The 16,400-nt window shown below is 52.6% G+C and overlaps 1 protein-coding gene across 4 annotated transcripts in view; it reads left to right on the top strand.

The window, feature by feature from the left end:
* The first annotated feature begins 876 nt into the window (after positions 1-876).
* CNNM2 (cyclin and CBS domain divalent metal cation transport mediator 2) overlaps positions 877-16,400 on the top strand; it is a 141,236-nt gene continuing 125,712 nt past the window's right edge. For 3 of the 4 annotated variants that reach the window (XR_016443451.1, XR_016443450.1, XM_090056980.1), the window contains exon 1: positions 879-2,479. Coding sequence is in view for 2 of the 4 variants with exons in the window: in XM_090056980.1 (XP_089913106.1) it covers positions 979-2,479 (1,501 nt within the window). In the remaining 2 variants the exon portion in view is untranslated. Of the gene's footprint in view, positions 2,480-16,400 lie in introns of all 4 variants that reach the window. The other variant, XM_090056981.1, reaches the window with a different exon arrangement.

Below are 16,400 nucleotides of genomic sequence, written 5' to 3'. Positions count from 1 at the left end.
CCGGCAAGGTGCTCATCTAACTTCCTTTTAAAAATCCCCAGGCTAGGAGCCTGCACCACTTCCCCTAGCCGCCCTGACTGTGAAACATACATCCCAACACATGCGAATCTCCAGTATGCAGATATTTAAATACTGAAGTATGCAGATATTTAAATACTGAAGCGACCATTTGAATACGTCAAGTGCATATTTGAGTATGCAAATGTTTGCGTAAAGTATATATTTAAATATATTTAAGTATAAATATTTAAACACATATTTCAATACATTTAAACATATATTTCACTACATACAGACAGACAGACATCTATACATATATCTATGCTTGCTTAAAAATTGTTTTCCAGCTCTTTAAGTCGGGCTAATAGAAGATACCAGATTCACCCAAAGAACCTTGTCTCTCTCTCTCTCTAAAAAACTATTTTTGCAAAAAACATTAAAAGAAAAAAGGTGCCTTTTGGCTGGGATGGCTGGGCCCAGGGGGGCGGGGCCTCCCCCGGCCCCGCCCCCCGAGCGCCCCCCCGAGCGCGGCCGCCAGGTGGAGCCGCGGCTCCTTCCCGGAGCTCAGCACCGCCCTCCCGCCCCCCGTCTCCCCCAGTCAGCCATTGGCCGGCCCCGCCCCCCCGCCGCCAGCGCGGCGCGGCCATTGGCTGCGCCGCCTCCGGCCCCACACGCGGAGTCACGCGCCGGCCAGCCGGGCCGGGGGCGGGGCGGGGGCGGGGCCGGCGCGCGGCGATTGGCGGCGCGCGGCGGCGGCCCCGCCCCCCGGCGGCGGGGTGGGCTGGGCGGCGCGCGGGGCCCGGCAGTCGGCGCCCGTCAGCGGCCGCGGGCGGGCGGGCGGCAGCAGCAGCGGCAGCGTCGGCAGCATCCGCGCCGCGCGGGGGGAGGGGGCCCGAGCGAGGATGCCGCAGCGGCCGCCGCAGCCGCAGCAGCCGCCCCGCGACGCCCGGCCGCGGCGGGGCTGAGCCCGGAGTCAAGATGGCGCCGGGCCGCAGGGCGGGGGGCGGCCGGGGGGCGCTGCTGCTGCTGCTGCTGCTGGGCGGGCACTGCCTGGGCGAGCAGCCGGCGGCCGGCGCCCTGGCCTCCCCCGCCGCCGCCGGCCCTGAGGAGACGGTGATCATCGGGCTGCGCCTGGAGGACACGGACGACGTGTCGTTCATGGAGGGGGGCGCGCTGCGCGTGAGCGAGCGCACGCGGGTGAAGCTGCGGGTCTACGGGCAGAACATCAACAACGAGACGTGGTCGCGCATCGCCTTCACGGAGCACGAACGGCGCCGCCGCGGGATGGCGGCGCCGGGTGCCGGCCCGGGGCCGGGTGGTGGCAGCGGGAGCGGCGACGGCCCCCCGTCCCCGCAGCGCTGCGGCATCCGCACGTCGGACATCATCATCCTGCCGCACATCGTGCTGAACCGCCGCACCTCGGGCATTATCGAGATCGAGATCAAGCCCCTGCGCAAGACGGAGAAGAGCAAGTCGTACTACCTGTGCACCTCGGTGGCGGCGCCACCCAGCGCTCTGGGTGCCGCCGAGGGGCCGGGCTGGACGGAGACGACGTGGATCTACCATGACGGCGAGGACACCAAGATGATTGTGGGCGAGGAGAAGAAGTTCCTGCTGCCCTTCTGGCTCCAGGTGATCTTCATCTCGCTGCTGCTGTGCCTCTCGGGCATGTTCAGTGGGCTCAACCTGGGGCTCATGGCGCTGGACCCTATGGAGCTGCGCATCGTGCAGAACTGTGGCACAGACAAGGAGAAGAACTACGCCAAGCGCATTGAGCCGGTGCGGCGCCAGGGCAACTACCTGCTGTGCTCGCTGCTGCTGGGCAACGTGCTGGTCAACACCACCCTCACCATCTTGCTGGATGACATCGCCGGCTCAGGGCTGGTGGCCGTGGTGGTGTCCACCATCGGTATCGTCATCTTCGGCGAGATCGTGCCGCAGGCCATCTGCTCCCGGCATGGCCTGGCTGTGGGTGCCAACACCATCTTCCTCACCAAGTTCTTCATGATGATGACCTTCCCGGCCTCCTACCCGGTCAGCAAGCTGCTGGACTGTGTGCTGGGCCAGGAGATTGGCACGGTCTACAACCGGGAGAAGCTGCTGGAGATGCTGCGGGTCACTGACCCCTACAACGACCTGGTGAAGGAGGAGCTCAACATCATCCAAGGGGCGCTGGAGCTGCGCACCAAGACGGTGGAGGACGTGATGACGCCCCTGCGGGACTGCTTCATGATCGCCGCTGAGGCCGTGCTGGACTTCAACACCATGTCGGAGATCATGGAGAGCGGCTACACCCGCATCCCCGTCTTTGAGGGCGATCGCTCCAACATCGTGGACCTGCTCTTCGTCAAGGACCTGGCTTTCGTGGACCCCGACGACTGCACCCCGCTCAAAACCATCACCCGCTTCTACAACCACCCGCTGCACTTTGTCTTCAACGACACTAAGCTCGATGCCATGCTGGAGGAGTTCAAGAAAGGTGGGGACCGCCGCAGTGCATCGGGGGGGTGGGGGGCAGGGGGTACAAGGGGTGGCCCGATTACAATGTGTGGCTGAGCTGGCCTAAGAAAAGAAGGTTGCTCCCTTTTTGGGGGAGCTCTTTCACTCTGCCATCTCCACTGGAAGTAGAAGTGGAGCAATTTGGAGATGAGCACCTGTCTGTTACCTGATGTGTGCACCTGGTGATGGCATGCGTCTGTTCCCATCAAGCCAGGGGTGCGTGCGTGTGAATGCACTCCTTTTTTGGCTGAATGTTTTTCCATGCATCTCCATTCATCTGCCAGCAGGTACTGCCATGGGTCTGCACCCTCCGTGGTGGCATGTCCAGCCCGTAGGGTGGTCATGGGTCAGAAGAGGGGCGGGTGGCTGATGTAGGTCACGAGCATCTTGCAGGCCGTTTGCTCGTGCACACGCGTGCGCTGTGGTCAGCAAGGCTTTTGACTTTCCGTCACCAGCCAGCCGGGCTCGTTCTGCCTGGTGCATGCTCGTGTGCGGTTCTCGGCTGTCTTTATTGATGCTTCAGATCTGTAGCTTGTGAATAGCTTTGGGACTTTTTTTTTCTCCCTCCTCCATAACATGGGTCTTACAATTCACTTTTAACTGATTTTGCTAATTACACGTGCCGGCGTTACAGACCTTTCCCTCTCCTCTCATTTTTCCCTGGCAACCACAAGCCCAGCCACATGTCGACATAGTTTCTTCTATATCTGTGCACTCCCTGCTGTGTGGGGTAGCATGCGCTTTGTTGCCCAACCAAAGCTGGACTATGGTTTTTGTGATGGTTAGCCTGGGGCTTTTCAGTTTTTCCTTGATGGGGGCATAAGGGGAAGGGAGGGAGGGTCTCCTGGTTGATGCTTCTTAATTTCTTGTTGTGCATTTTTTATTGTTTCAAGCAATTGCTTAATAACTCAAAAACCTGTTCCTCTCTTTCAGCTACAGCATGCAGGGAAACCTTTTCAAGGGGTTGTGTGCAAGGGGTGGGAAGATACTCCAACCTTTCCCGTTTTGTGGGGTCCTGTGCTGGGAGACTTGGAGTAGTCTGTGGTGGGGGAAGTTTATCATGTCCTTGTTCCAAGTACTGTAGAAAAGTTCAGCCCCTGTGAGAGCCTTCCTGAAGGAGGAGATCTTTACCACTGTATTAACACCACAGCCAGGTAAATGGGGAGTATCTGAGTTAACCTTTTCTCAAGGTAACTCTGACACTTGGCATGCACTTTGTAAACTGCACTCAAGAGGTTTTTTTGTGCACTAAAATTTCTAGGCTGTGTTTGAGCTGCACACTAGGCTTTGAAGAGCTCTCTCTGGTTGACCCGCTACTAATTTAACGAGTTTTGGTGGTTCAGGGGACTTGAAGGCTTCAAGTTCTGAACCTCATCTTGATTGATAAAAAGGATTGTGCTGTTTTGGTTGGGAAAGTAAACATGTTACCCTTGTCTACCTGATACAGCGATTGGAAACCGTACAGCCTACTTCCTAACCCATTTTGGAGCTGTGGAAACGGGAAGAGAGACTGAAACCCAAGGTTGTCTTCTGATGGTTTTATTGCCAGTGTGGCCACAAGTTTTTGTGAGCTCCGGGAAATTAGATGACCTGCTGTTTAGCTTTGACTCGACTAGGTTTTATAATATCGACTTCACTTTGTCCTTAGCAGTGGCATTATTTCCTAGAAGGCTTCTCAGTCGTCTTTAGCTACCTTCACTCGGGGCATCTGGTCCTTTCTCTGTACGGGTAGGGCTGTTGGTGTGAGCGGTCATAGAGGAGTGAAAATGATGATGAATGCTCAGCCCCCCCTTGCTGAGGAGGTATAGTTCCCCTCCAGGCTGCTGCAAGCCAGGTTGATTGTTGTGAATTTGAATTGCACTGGGACGTTTGAGCCCGACGTTGCTTGCTGTGATTCAGGAAGTTTGTGAATCTTCTCTGTAACCTGGAGAGTAGACCAGAGATTGTTTTGCTGTTGTATGATATGGGGAGTTGTCTGTCCAGGGCAGCTGACCAGCATGGCTATTCCAGAACGATTGCCCCGTGCAAGCGCTCCGATCTGGAGTAGCGTCCACGTGGGGGAAGGTAAACCGGCTGAATGGCACTGGATGGCTTCCTGGAGAGCTATCTTGGCAGATGGCTCTGCGCAGACAAGCCGATAGGTTAGCAGAGATCTCTCGCTTGGAATGGCCATCGGAGAAGAGCTGCCCTGAAGCACCAGCTTTGTCCTGCACCGGTTTCCTTTACGAAGCGCAGATAGGTTGGAGATAAACTGCTTCCTTTGCGTCCTTTGAAACTAGCATAAATCACTGATAACTGGCCTGACCTGGCATAGTGCAGCGGATTTTGCAAGAGTCCCTTAGACTCCTTGAGGAATCCTCTCCCAGGGTGACCTTGTGAAATTCCCATGAGACGGTTTCCCCGGGCCGATACTATCTGACCGTATTGTGGTGGCTAGCATAATGCTGACCAGGAATAAGCCTAGGGCTCAGTCCCCCCAGGGTGAGGAGCACAGTTCTTCACCGTGCCGCAGCTCTTCCGCATACCAAGCGTTAAAACCAGTAGGGAATGGCCTGTCTTCTGTGGAATACGTTAGCCTGGCAGGCCGGGATTTAAAGCTCACTTCCGAGATGGGAAGTGTTTGTGCCGAAGTTGAACATGGAATGGAAATGTCGAGGAAAAGGTTAAACTGATCAGCCCCAGTAGACGATGTGAACCTGGGTTGTGTCGGGAGAAGAGCGGATGACTTTATACTCCGTCTGCCCTCTGGTCCATGCAGTGGGGCAGGAGGTGATGGTGGGTTTTTCATCAATCTATGGCAGTTGGACTGTAACTAAAAACAGCAACAAAAACAGCTGCTAACAGCACAGAAATGAAACCAAGGGAACTGCAGTGCCCCCAGACTGTCCTTTAATTGCCTACAATACAAATAGAGCTTCCTTACCAAGCAGTATGTGGAAGACAAGCTCCTCTCTTCAAGGATTGTTTTGAAAAGCTTGTGAAAGTGGAGCAGTTTTTAGCCCTGTCAACAAGACCTTGAATAACCACCGGCGCTGTCGGATCCCCATGCATGCAGCCTGCACGCGCTAGGTTTTGGGTCAGAGGGATCTAATTTATAGTTCTTGGTGCACAGGGAGAAAGGTGTTATGCGGAGATGTACTGCAGGAAGTCCCCCCTCCCCCCCATGCTCTCCTACAGGAAGGTAGGTCCCACAGACGGCAATAACTCTCCTCTAAAAACACTTCGTTGCTGTAGAGGAGGGAGGCTGGGAGGGTTACAAGGAGCTGAATAAGTGGCTTGGCTCTTGATCTACAGCAGGGAGTGAATGAGCACAAGAATCTCGTATTTATGGAAAGAAGCTGATGGGCGGTCTGTGCTTGCATCTCGGGCCCAGTTGACAAATGTGTTTTTAAGATGCTGTTTCCCTAGGTCGCAGCCCAGCGCTGTCTGGCATGCGCCCGCACTGTTTCTTTTTGCTGGCTGATCTCTGCATGTGTGATCTTAAATCCAAAGCCTTCTATTTCTAGCTCCCCGCAAGCCAAAGCTGCAAGAATTCAGCTTGAGGCATGCTCTGTTGTAATGCTTGTGGCGTAGGACTGGCACGCTTACCGGGAACCATTATCCAGCAGCTCCCCCGGTGCCCTTGGCAGCTTTCCTCCCGAGCAGTTTCTCAATCGGGGTCCCTCATCTGCCGCACTTGCCGAACCAGGGACTCTGAATCGTGTGTTTCGATCTCGTTTTATCTGCCCCTCTGCCATTACGTTATACTCAAGATCAGAGCAAGGTTAACACCTGTTCCACAGACGTGAAGTACAGGGTGCTGTGATGAAGCAACGCAGCATTTGCCATGACTTTTCCAATGTGAGGGGTGGTTGTGGAGGGCACTTAGGTGCCTTATTAAAATTGGTGCCAATTTATCTGGGCTCTGAAGATTCCCCTTTCTCTGCAGCTCTTGTCAGATTTAATAACGATGTGCTTGGTCTCCTGTCCTCGACATCTAGGCTTGCCCATCAGTGCAGCATACATGTAATGCAGCTGATATGCTTTGGAAAATTTTTTGCTCAGCTGAAAAGCATCGCATGCATTCTTAGTTCTGCTGAGAGCACATCTGGGCCTGGCTTGGCTTTCTCCTCGTTCGGGAGGGGAGAGCAGTGGGGAAGTGGAACTGAAGGGACGCAAAATGTATGCCTTCCTCTTCCTACACCTGTAGTGCTAGCTAGGACTTCTCCACTCATTGCCAGAAAGTGGGCAATGTGATGGAGCATTACCAGAAAACTGAGCTAAGCCAAGCAGTTGTTTTTAATTTTAACGTGGGAGAGAAACGTGGCCCAAGAAGCGTATTGAGGCCCTTCTCCACTGCAGTACGCATCGTACTGTATTGCAGTAGTGGTGCACCTACCCAAAAAGGCTTGGCTGTCCCTTCCCTGAGCGCCACCCTGATCCCTACTCTCTGACCTCCTGACTTCATCCCAGCACCCGTTTTCTGAGTGCTTGGGCCTTGTGTCTCTCAGCAGCTGCCTGAGGCACATGGTGCATGTGTACTTTGGGTTGGCTACCACTGCCATACTGTAACTGGTAATCTCTCCCAAGAGCAACCTTTGCCCAAAAATCAGGTATGCCAGCTCTCTAGCGGAAGTCCTGCTAGGATCGATCTCTCCTGTGTGGTTTGTTTCTCTGTGAATGCTGCGGTGATGGGCTTAAATCAGAGCAAATCCGCTCTGGGGATTGTAGTAGGCAACCGTCGATCCTGTGGATCATGGTGGCCGGATGAGAGGTCTAGTTAGGTGCCAGATGAATCTGTTTGTACGGAGTCCTGTGTCTGTCATGCCATGTGCCTTTGCAAGATTATGGAGGAGTGGAGGCAGCCCAAGACCTCCCTCCCATTAGACCATAGAGACAAAGTCCAAAGGCCAGGCCAAGTCCAGATGTTCAGTGCCTCCATGGTTGTAACCCCTCCCAGAGGGCAACAGGTAAGACCTGCTGCTGACTGCCTAATGCCTCAGCAAGGGCATGTTTCTGCCAGGCTGATGTCCCTTAGGCTTTTTCCAACCAAGGGGTACCCACAAGGTAGTGGGTGGGTAGGGTTTTGAGGTGCCCTATGCTCCCCTTACTCTGGGGGTTGCAACGTTGTGGTATTTTACAGGACCTACCCCACCACCAGTAGCCCCACTGCGTTGCTATCAGTTGATGGTCATACCCAGGACCACATCTTCTGATTTGAGACTGGCATGAGGGCGGATGCCAGGAGGCAGCCTGAGGTCACGTGGCGCTCAGACAGCCTGGCACCTGCAGCTGCCAGGACCGGTCTGGCAGTGCTCCTCAGGGGTGTCATGGGTCAAAGGGGAGGGTGAGCAGGGCTTGCTTTGCTGCGGAGGGGGCAGGGAAGCGTGGTGGAGAACATCCCGCAGCCCTGCTATTTCCTAACTCAATCTGGGTTTCTGCTTGGATCCATCAAGCAGGCCCTCGCAAAAGAAGCATCGTGGTGTATGGAGCTGTCTCTCCCCTTCTCTGTCCCCCAGCCACAGGCTCTGGTCCGCCCTTGAAGCATCAACAGAGAAAGCTGTAAGTAGACTACTGGCACCCTAAAACTGTTCTTCAGACAGCAGAGATTTGAGTCTCTGGCATCCTCATGCATCAGGGCAGCAGTCTCCAAGTTTGCTGACTGCCCCCAGCTTCTGCGTTCGTGCCTGTTTGCTCTTGCACTTGTTTATGAGGCTGGCAAGACATCGCCTTCCTCGGCTGGAGCAGGCGAGAGGGGGTCTAGTGAAACTGGGGGACTGGACCAGGCTGCGCCCTGGATCCTCCTTTAGCCATCGGTGTTTAAAAAAAATCTGCCCTAGAGAATTGTAATTGTTTCCATCCAGGGAAGTAATTGGTTTAGATATCAAGTGCCAGGCGCATACTCCTCACCCAGGGCACCAAGTAGCTAATTGTCAGCACCTTGTGTTCAAGCTCTGCGTGCGTCTGTCTTCACTCTTGAGTGTCTAGTGTCCGATGTGATTGAATTAAACCATTTGCTCCCTCGGGGAGTTTCTACTTGTTAGCTGCGAGTGTTCCCGAGGAGAAGAGCCCACTTGTGCAATAAGTAAGGGAAACGGGACTGATGTCTTATGGAAATTCGGAGCAAGATGTTCTGAACTTGCCCATGGTCTGATGCTGATTATAGGTGTAATAGTTTGGGGGGTTTACTTGTGGCCTTTTTGGAGGCCTTCCTGGTCCTCTACTGGTGGTGGTAACTCTTGCAGGATGACTGTGGCTGTGCTGTGGTGACCGTAGTGAAGTGGTTGGAGTGGTCCTGTTTCCAGAGAGATTTGCTCTGAAATGAAAAGCCACAAATAGAGGCAAGGCCATCCTGGAGTGCCTTGTAGCAAAGACTATCATGCTGAGCTGAAAGGTAAGTCCATGAGACATTTGCCAAGTGGTGCTTCTGCATTAGGGCTTCTCCTGATGCTACTAGAGGTTCCCTGCATGCATTTCCCTGCTGGAACGGCCGATGGAAGTGACCTCAAAGATTGTCTCGTCCAACCCCCTCCCAAGCAAAAGGGGAAGGGAGAACCAAAGCAGGGAGATGTCTATGTGCCATATAGAGCCAGGACCAGGACACTAGTCTCTTGGCTCCCAAGTCAGGCTCTGTCCATTGAGCCACACTGACTTGCTGCTGAGTGTGTGTGGTGAGACATGAGGACAGTGCAGGAATCTCCAGTTCCTTCTTAAAGACAAATCTCAGTATTTTGTATAAAGTTTCCAGCTTCTGCCAACACTGAAACAAGTGCGTGTTTCCTTGTAATATTCTCACGCTTCAGTTCAACGGGATAAAGGTGTGACTCCCATGTGCTTTAATTTCCCAGCCTCGTGGACAGACATGGGTACAATCTCTTATAAACCCTGTCATAGGGTCACGAGTAGCATCCATGGACTGTAGTGGCAACTATTATTAACTTAAGCAAACTCAGCCTAGATATACATCTCGGCATGTTGTTTTGTACTCTACATAGTCACTGCACCATCCTCTTGATGCATGTACCAAGTGGATGCAAACTAGTCCTGTGCTTTAGGTGGAGCTGGTAGGCCTGCCTAATAGTGAGGTAGCACAATACTTTCCATTCCCAGCCCGTTTTGATTTGCGTATAGCTTCACAAATCTTCAGCAATTGCAGTTGAAATTTTCTGTGCTGCATATGTGCCTCAAAGCAGGTTTTTTGATGTTAAACTTTGGCTGAAGTGGTTTGGCAGAAATCTCAAGAATGAGGCTGGGAGGTGGGGAGAAAGTCAATTTTTATGTCCACTGAAATTCTGGCAGTCTGTATGAGGAAACCCTAAGACAGTGGTTCGCAGCCTTTTTAAACTCCAGACATCCCTCATAAAATTATGGCTCAGTCTTCTCTCTCTCTCTTCTTGACTACAGAAAAAATAGAGCATTTTTTTAGTTGCCAAGAACTTGGACCACAAGAGCTCAGAATGATATCAATATCTTTTTAATGCTATTTAACCCAGGGATTTTAAACAGGAATTATCTCATGAATCATGTTTGTACACCTGACCCTGCTAATGTTGCATGGCATCCTTGAAAAGGTTTCAAGGCTCCTCTGGGTGCCGTGGCACTGTGGATGTGAATAACTGGCTGCTTTGGAGCACGGGCTTCAACTTTAGTGGGACTGAAAACTTTTGTGTTAAGAATGGAAGTTTTGCTGCTCCGTGAAAACCCACCCGACTTTGGCCAAGCTATAAACATTTGAAAGCTTTCAGCTTTCACGTTTGAACACCGGTTTGTTGGAATCTTTCAGGTAACTTGTGTGAGAACTTGGACTGCTTTGCGCAGGATCTTGCGGCACACGAGCAGCTCTGGGCTGCCGTGGCTGGGTGTCCGACTTGAGACCGGGGTGCCTGAGTTTCCCGTGCTCTGCAACCTCTCTGGGCCCAGGCAGCACAGAGGAGGAATCAGTCGAAGTTGAACATGACACACTCCGAGAGCTGGACCTGGACAGGGGATGCACTGGGATAAGGATCCTGCAAGGGTGTTCACTCCTGTCCGAGGTCTACAACAGACCCCACGATTCCCAAATCTTGCTAGTCCTGTGATGGCAGCCAGTATCTGCAGTGCTCGTTGCTAGGGGCCCTATCCCCCTCGTGTTTCAGTCCTGCATTGCTGTAGTAGGCATTTGTCCTCCATCAGTTCATCTGTGAGCTGCTGGCAGAGCTTTGTGCTTCCAGCCCGGATGCCTTGTATACAACTCGTTTTTCTTCCTGTTTCTTTTTAAAAGCCTAGAAAATGCCAGGCTTCAAACTCCGCTGAAGAGTGAAGTCAGGTGCTCGGTTAGCAAGTGCCAGAATTAGTTACCCTTATAGTCTTAGTTTGGCTTCATCACACGTAAGCGCGGTGATATAATCTTTAATTACACGATGACACACTGTCTTCTCAGGAGAGCCATGTGATGGAAGGAATGAGCTTGAGAAACTCTTATCTTATCAGCATTTTTAGTGCTGTGTACCAGAGCAGGTGTGCGGGCCAAAAATTATTGCCCTTCTGTTGTTAACCTAATAGAGCAGGGTCATCCTTAGGGAAGTCTCTGGCTATTAGTGTTCCCAGGTAGCAAAGCCTCCTAAAGATAGTCTTCCATTCATAAGGGCCATCCTGGGATCGGAGTTGAGGAAAGGCCGGATTTACCCCTTGAACACTGTGCTCGGCACATCTGGCTTCACTGGTGCGATTCCAAGTAGAGAACAGGAAGGAAGGGCACCCAGGGAATATTAGCTTGCTGGTTAGCTGGGTACACCACGGGCGCTGCCATTTCTAAACCTCTTTGGACAACAGGCATCCGTTCCTGCCTTTGTGTATTGGGAAGGCAGATCTTCCGTTAAGTTTCTTCTTCCAGGGCTGGCCTTAAGGAGCCAGGAGCTCAAAGCTTTGAATATCTCATCTCCGGTTGAATATAGCAACCTTAAGTCGGCGCTTGTATTTGCTTGAGTAGCAAATGGTGGGCCTAGATTAATGGAGCTGTAGCACGGCATACTGAACGAGTCTGTATCTGGTCCCAGCACTGCTTTGTGTTTTTTTTTTTTTTTCCATTAATACGTGAGCTAATGATAACCAGGAGCTCCAGAGCTGTGTTGCAATTCCCAGCCCAGCTTGACCGATTGCACTTGTAATTTTGCGTCCCTCCCAATTCCACTAATCGAGCTCATAAAACTAGCCCTTGACATGGGAGCACTGCAGTGCTCTGACCCGTGCCGTGCCCAGCGGGCATGACCTGGCACTCTCCGTGATTTGACGAGGTCCCAGAGTGCAGCCTGCCAGCTACAAAGGGGAGCGTAAATACAAAACGCTAATGAGCTGCAGCAACCAGCTCATGGCTAATGGCCCCAAATCAACTGGTCGGTCCAACCTAGCTCCTGCCAAGGTCACTCAGTTGTCTCAGGCACATCTGGTAGGGGGCTTTGTGTTTAACTGGGGGGAGCTTGGACAGATATTAACTCTTTAGTCATTTCCCTCTAGCGTTGGCGTCTCATTTCTCTATCAGCTCGGGAAGCAGCTTGTGTCTGTCTGATGAAGGCATAGTGGAGATCAACTGGAGGTTCTCGTGCTGGAGTCTAGAGCATTTGGCTGAAAAAGGACAAAAGAAGGACTGTAGCAAGGACGTGGGGAGGTGGAAGTGTCGGGCACCACATCGTTTATGGGGAACAGTCTGGATGGGAAGAGAGAGATCAGGAGACCCAAGGAAACTAGGATGAGTGGATTGACAGTGGTCTTGGTACAAGAATGATTTGATAGGATGCCCTTGCTCATAGCCACACTGGCCAGGAAACATGCTGGGCGGCTGTGTCCGACATGGTACAGTTTAAGTGCGTTTCCACTTGCTTCATCAGTTTTGCTGGCAGATCGGAAGGTAAAATTCTTTAACTCCTCCTAACTTTGCTTTCCTCTGCTCTGGTGGTATTGTCCTGGCTTGCACAGGTATGGCTACCCTGCTTCTGCACCCACCAAACCAGAAAGAAGTGGTGAAGCCACAAAGGAGTTGTCCTCTCCTCTTCCCCCTGTGGCTTGAGATCGTGGTCTGTGGTGAGCTCGTGAGTAGCGGCAAGGTGTCCTCGGTGCACCTTTGCTCACACGTTTCTTGGACTGGCTCCTGTGAAGCGGGGCCTGTGGGTAGGTGTGTGTTGGAGAGTGGTTGCTCCCAAGGGCACTGCAGAAGCACTCTGGATGCGCCCTGCAGCGGTGGTAAGGCACGGGAGCAGCCCGTCGTGACTTTCTGCGATTGCATCCCTCTTGTTGGAATTCAGCTGAGCCCTGATGGAGGCTGGGAAGAGCCGCGCTGACGTACTCTGCTTGCGGTTGATCTTTCTTCTTGTTGCCGTGTTGTAAGATCATGAGGAAGCAGGTTTGGGCCCGCTCCATGTTGGGTTGTGAGGCTTCTGGAGGAGCTTGAAGTGCTCTCAAACATCATTTTCTGGATGAGATTTAAACCAGAGGACCTGAACCTTTTGTGAGCATGCGTATCCAGCAGTGTCGCCTAGCAGGTGGTGCTTATTTTTCTCCCTCTTACCCCCAGCTCTGTCCCCAGCTGAATGCCAGTTTGACTAATTGCATTCTGGTTACATCAGTCCCTCCAATGATTCCAGTGGGACTTGATTATTTTCTGCCCCATGCTAGTGCAGTGCTAAAACACATGCCCAGTCTGTCTCAGCGGGGGTGATGCTTAATTGTTGGGCAAGATCACTCTGGCCTCAGAGCGTGCTTTAAATAGAAACCAGCTTTATTGTTGAGTTTCCCTGTAACGCTTCCCTACATGCTAAATCTTGATGGAGTGCTGGCGGGCCATTACCTTGTCCCTGCAGGTTACTTGCATGCCAACTTCCAGCATCTGAATACAAAGTGTTGGTTTGTGTTGGGGGCTGTGGTGGTGTAGAGACTGCATGTGGCATTTGTAACTTAAGCCAAAGCAGGGCTGTCAAGTATACAGCCCTCAGGCTGGATCCAGCCTGGCAGGCCACCAGAAGTCTCCTTCCCCCGGCAGCTTGACCTGCTGTGGAATTTGGGACTCTCTGGCCCCACTGGCCATGACCATCGGTGGTGAACTTGGCTCCCTGCTGCTGCCCCTGGATCCTCTCCCCCAGACTCTTGCAGCCTCTGGGCCCCTCACTGTGGTGGTGGTAGCAATGGCCTTCTCTCTGCCCCAGGTTGGATCTGGCCCATGGTCTGGATCCAGCCTGAGGCTGCAGGTGAGTTTGATGCCCCTGAACTAGAGGATTAAAAGGTGGAGAATCAGCACGATGCCTGTTGGTTTTGGAGCTGACATCTGGTGATGAGCTGGGCCCCCAGGGTTACAAGTTGGCAGGATTCAGCCCTATTTACTAATTAATTAGTCAAGAGCCCTACCTCGGCCTGAGGGTCAGCTCATGCAAGAGAACAAAAGATCCTTTTTTTTTTTTGGTAGGGCTGTCAGGATTGCACCATGTACCACTCTGCCGCCAGCAGTTGAGACTCGAGGGATCAGCTCATGGGGTAACCACCTTGTTGCAGCATGGCCCTTGTACGTGGAGCTGGCAGTCAAGCTGGGTTGCTATCTCATTGTGGAGCCTCCTGGTACGGGAGTGAATAAAATACTTTCTAGCTTTTTATGGTGGCATAGTACTGCACAGTGACGTGAAGGAGCAAGCTGCAGGTGTCATTTGATCGTTAGGGTGGTGGATGCAGCTCACTTTTTATCCGTCAGCAATCAGGGCACCAAAGTGCTGACTCTGCTGCTTCAGCCTGTGGCTCTCTCCAAATCCTTCCCGGGCAGCAGTCAGGTTGCCGTCCAGTGTCCTGCCTCCCACTCCTGTGCCTCTTGCAGTCGTGCTCCTGCCTACCCCGGGTTCAAAGTGCAACCCATCGCGGCCGTGGGTAAACCTGTGACCCCCTGCCCTTGCTCCAGGGGGGTGCGAGGACACGGCTCATCGGCCGCCAGGTTTTTATGGTTGCTGAAGTCCTAGTCAGCAATTTCAAACCATCTTCAAAGGAGAAATATTTTGTCGGTGTGAATCTGGTTTTGATAAAACAAGCACATCATGGAAAGTAGGTGTGGTTGCGGGCTGTGGGCAAGCTGCCAGCGCCAGCCTCCTTAGTCAGCTCGGGGCACCTTTGCTTTGAGGCAGAGCATGTCGTTCGGCCCTGTTTTGCCTTAGTGTCCCCGAGAGACCTGATGGGGGTATGGGCTGGGCAAAACATCGTGGGGGGAGGTTTCGGTCAGCTCTGCCTCAACAACAGGCCTTGTTCGTAGCTTGGAAGCTCTCCAGAGCCACGGTGCTTGCTGGGAGGTGCGTAGTCTTTGTCCCTGTGGTTAGGTAAATCATGATGCTCTTACTAATGTGTGTGTCGGAATAGGCTCCTGTGCACGGCTGACCTGAGGAGCAGAGTGAGACCCTGCTTGAGTGCTTGGTTTCGCTCAGGCCTTCCCTTTAAATACCAGCCTCTTTCAGGTGTAATAGGTCAGCTGTGGGATCGAGCTGCTGGTCTTGCAGAAGAAACCGTTCAACTATATGGCACGAGAATTGGTGCCAAACACCTGTTCTAGCGAGTGCGAGGTGGCGGGGAGTCCACCAGTAAGGCCTGGGGAAAGTGCTTGACTGAATTACTCCGTGATTGCCCCGTGCTGTACGTGATTTACCGTTCTCTCTGATACTGTGGCCAGTAGACGTGGTTTGATTTCTTGTCGTCTGCACAGTGATGAAACGATCGTGCAGGTGAGCTGGAATACCAGGATCCCAAAGCACTTGCGTAGTTGGTCTGGAAGGGTCTGTGTCTGTGACCTCCCACAATGTGGATTATAACTTGACTTTTCTACCTGCTCTAAGCATTTCCCTAGTAGCATTGGATAAAGGGGATTTTTTTTTCCCAAGAGCAACTGGATCTACTGAAGTGGCTGTTGAATAATAAATAGCTCTGCTGTGCAGAGTCCTGCTGGGAGCCCTTTTAGAGCCAGACTCCACTGATCGTTTCTCTCTTTGGTCCCAAGTGCTGTTATCAAATTGTGTCACCAATCAGAGTAACTGATCCACAGGATTTTTGCAGACTTCTCCATTTCAAGCCCATTCTTGTACCTGGCCTCCCTCCCAGCTCTGCAGGGCTGACGGGGGCTTAGGGGGCGATGCAACCTTCCCAGGGAAGCTTCTGCCTTAGACAGAATACTTGCAAAGCTGGCAGGGAGGTGGAAATGGAGCAACAAACAGCAAAACTATAAGAGGCAGAGGTAAGCATGCGTCCCTTGACTTCCATGACCCTGGTATTTTATGTGCACATCCTAGAGTGTGCAGTAACAATTCTCTGCTTACGTTGTTAAAAAAAAATTAGCCTCTTGTTTTCCTAGCTGCTGTGATGATCTTGTGGGTGGGTCCACTTCCAGGAAGAGCAAGATGTTCATTGTGTTCCCCCCGCTTCAGCCCCACAGCACAAGAAAGAAGCTCTTGGGTTCCTGCAGGGCCATCACCTCACACGTATGCGCAGCACTTTGTTTGCATGGGCCTTGTTTCATGGGATGAAGCTGCACCGTCCTCACAGCCGGCTCTGGCAGTTCTTCCCTGGTGGGCTGTGGTAGGAGCCCCGGGGGACAGCGACTGACATGTGGACTCGTTTGGATAGGTCATCCATTTGGATCCAGTTGTGCTGGTTTTGGCTGGAAGCGTCCATGAGATGGGCTGGGAGCAAGCTGGCACCTCTGGCAGCCTCAGCAGAGGGTTGAAGAAGGCTTGAATTCCCTTCCCAGCCTGAGAAGGGAGCCCCCACCCTGAGGTCAGAGTCTTTCCATCTACCTCTGAGCATATGGCAGGTAATACTTCACAAATAGGATTCAAAGCCTTTCTTCCTCCTCTGCCCTGTGACACCCCTGCCTGAAAGATTACCAGGAAAAATGTAATTTCAATAACCCTTTTCTGTACTGAATGGTCCTT

This window comes from Crocodylus siamensis, chromosome 7, assembly GCF_052110815.1.
Source record: "Crocodylus siamensis isolate JL-2025a chromosome 7, ASM5211081v1, whole genome shotgun sequence".
NCBI lineage: Eukaryota > Metazoa > Chordata > Crocodylia > Crocodylidae > Crocodylus > Crocodylus siamensis.
This window is presented reverse-complemented; position numbering and strand designations above follow the sequence as displayed.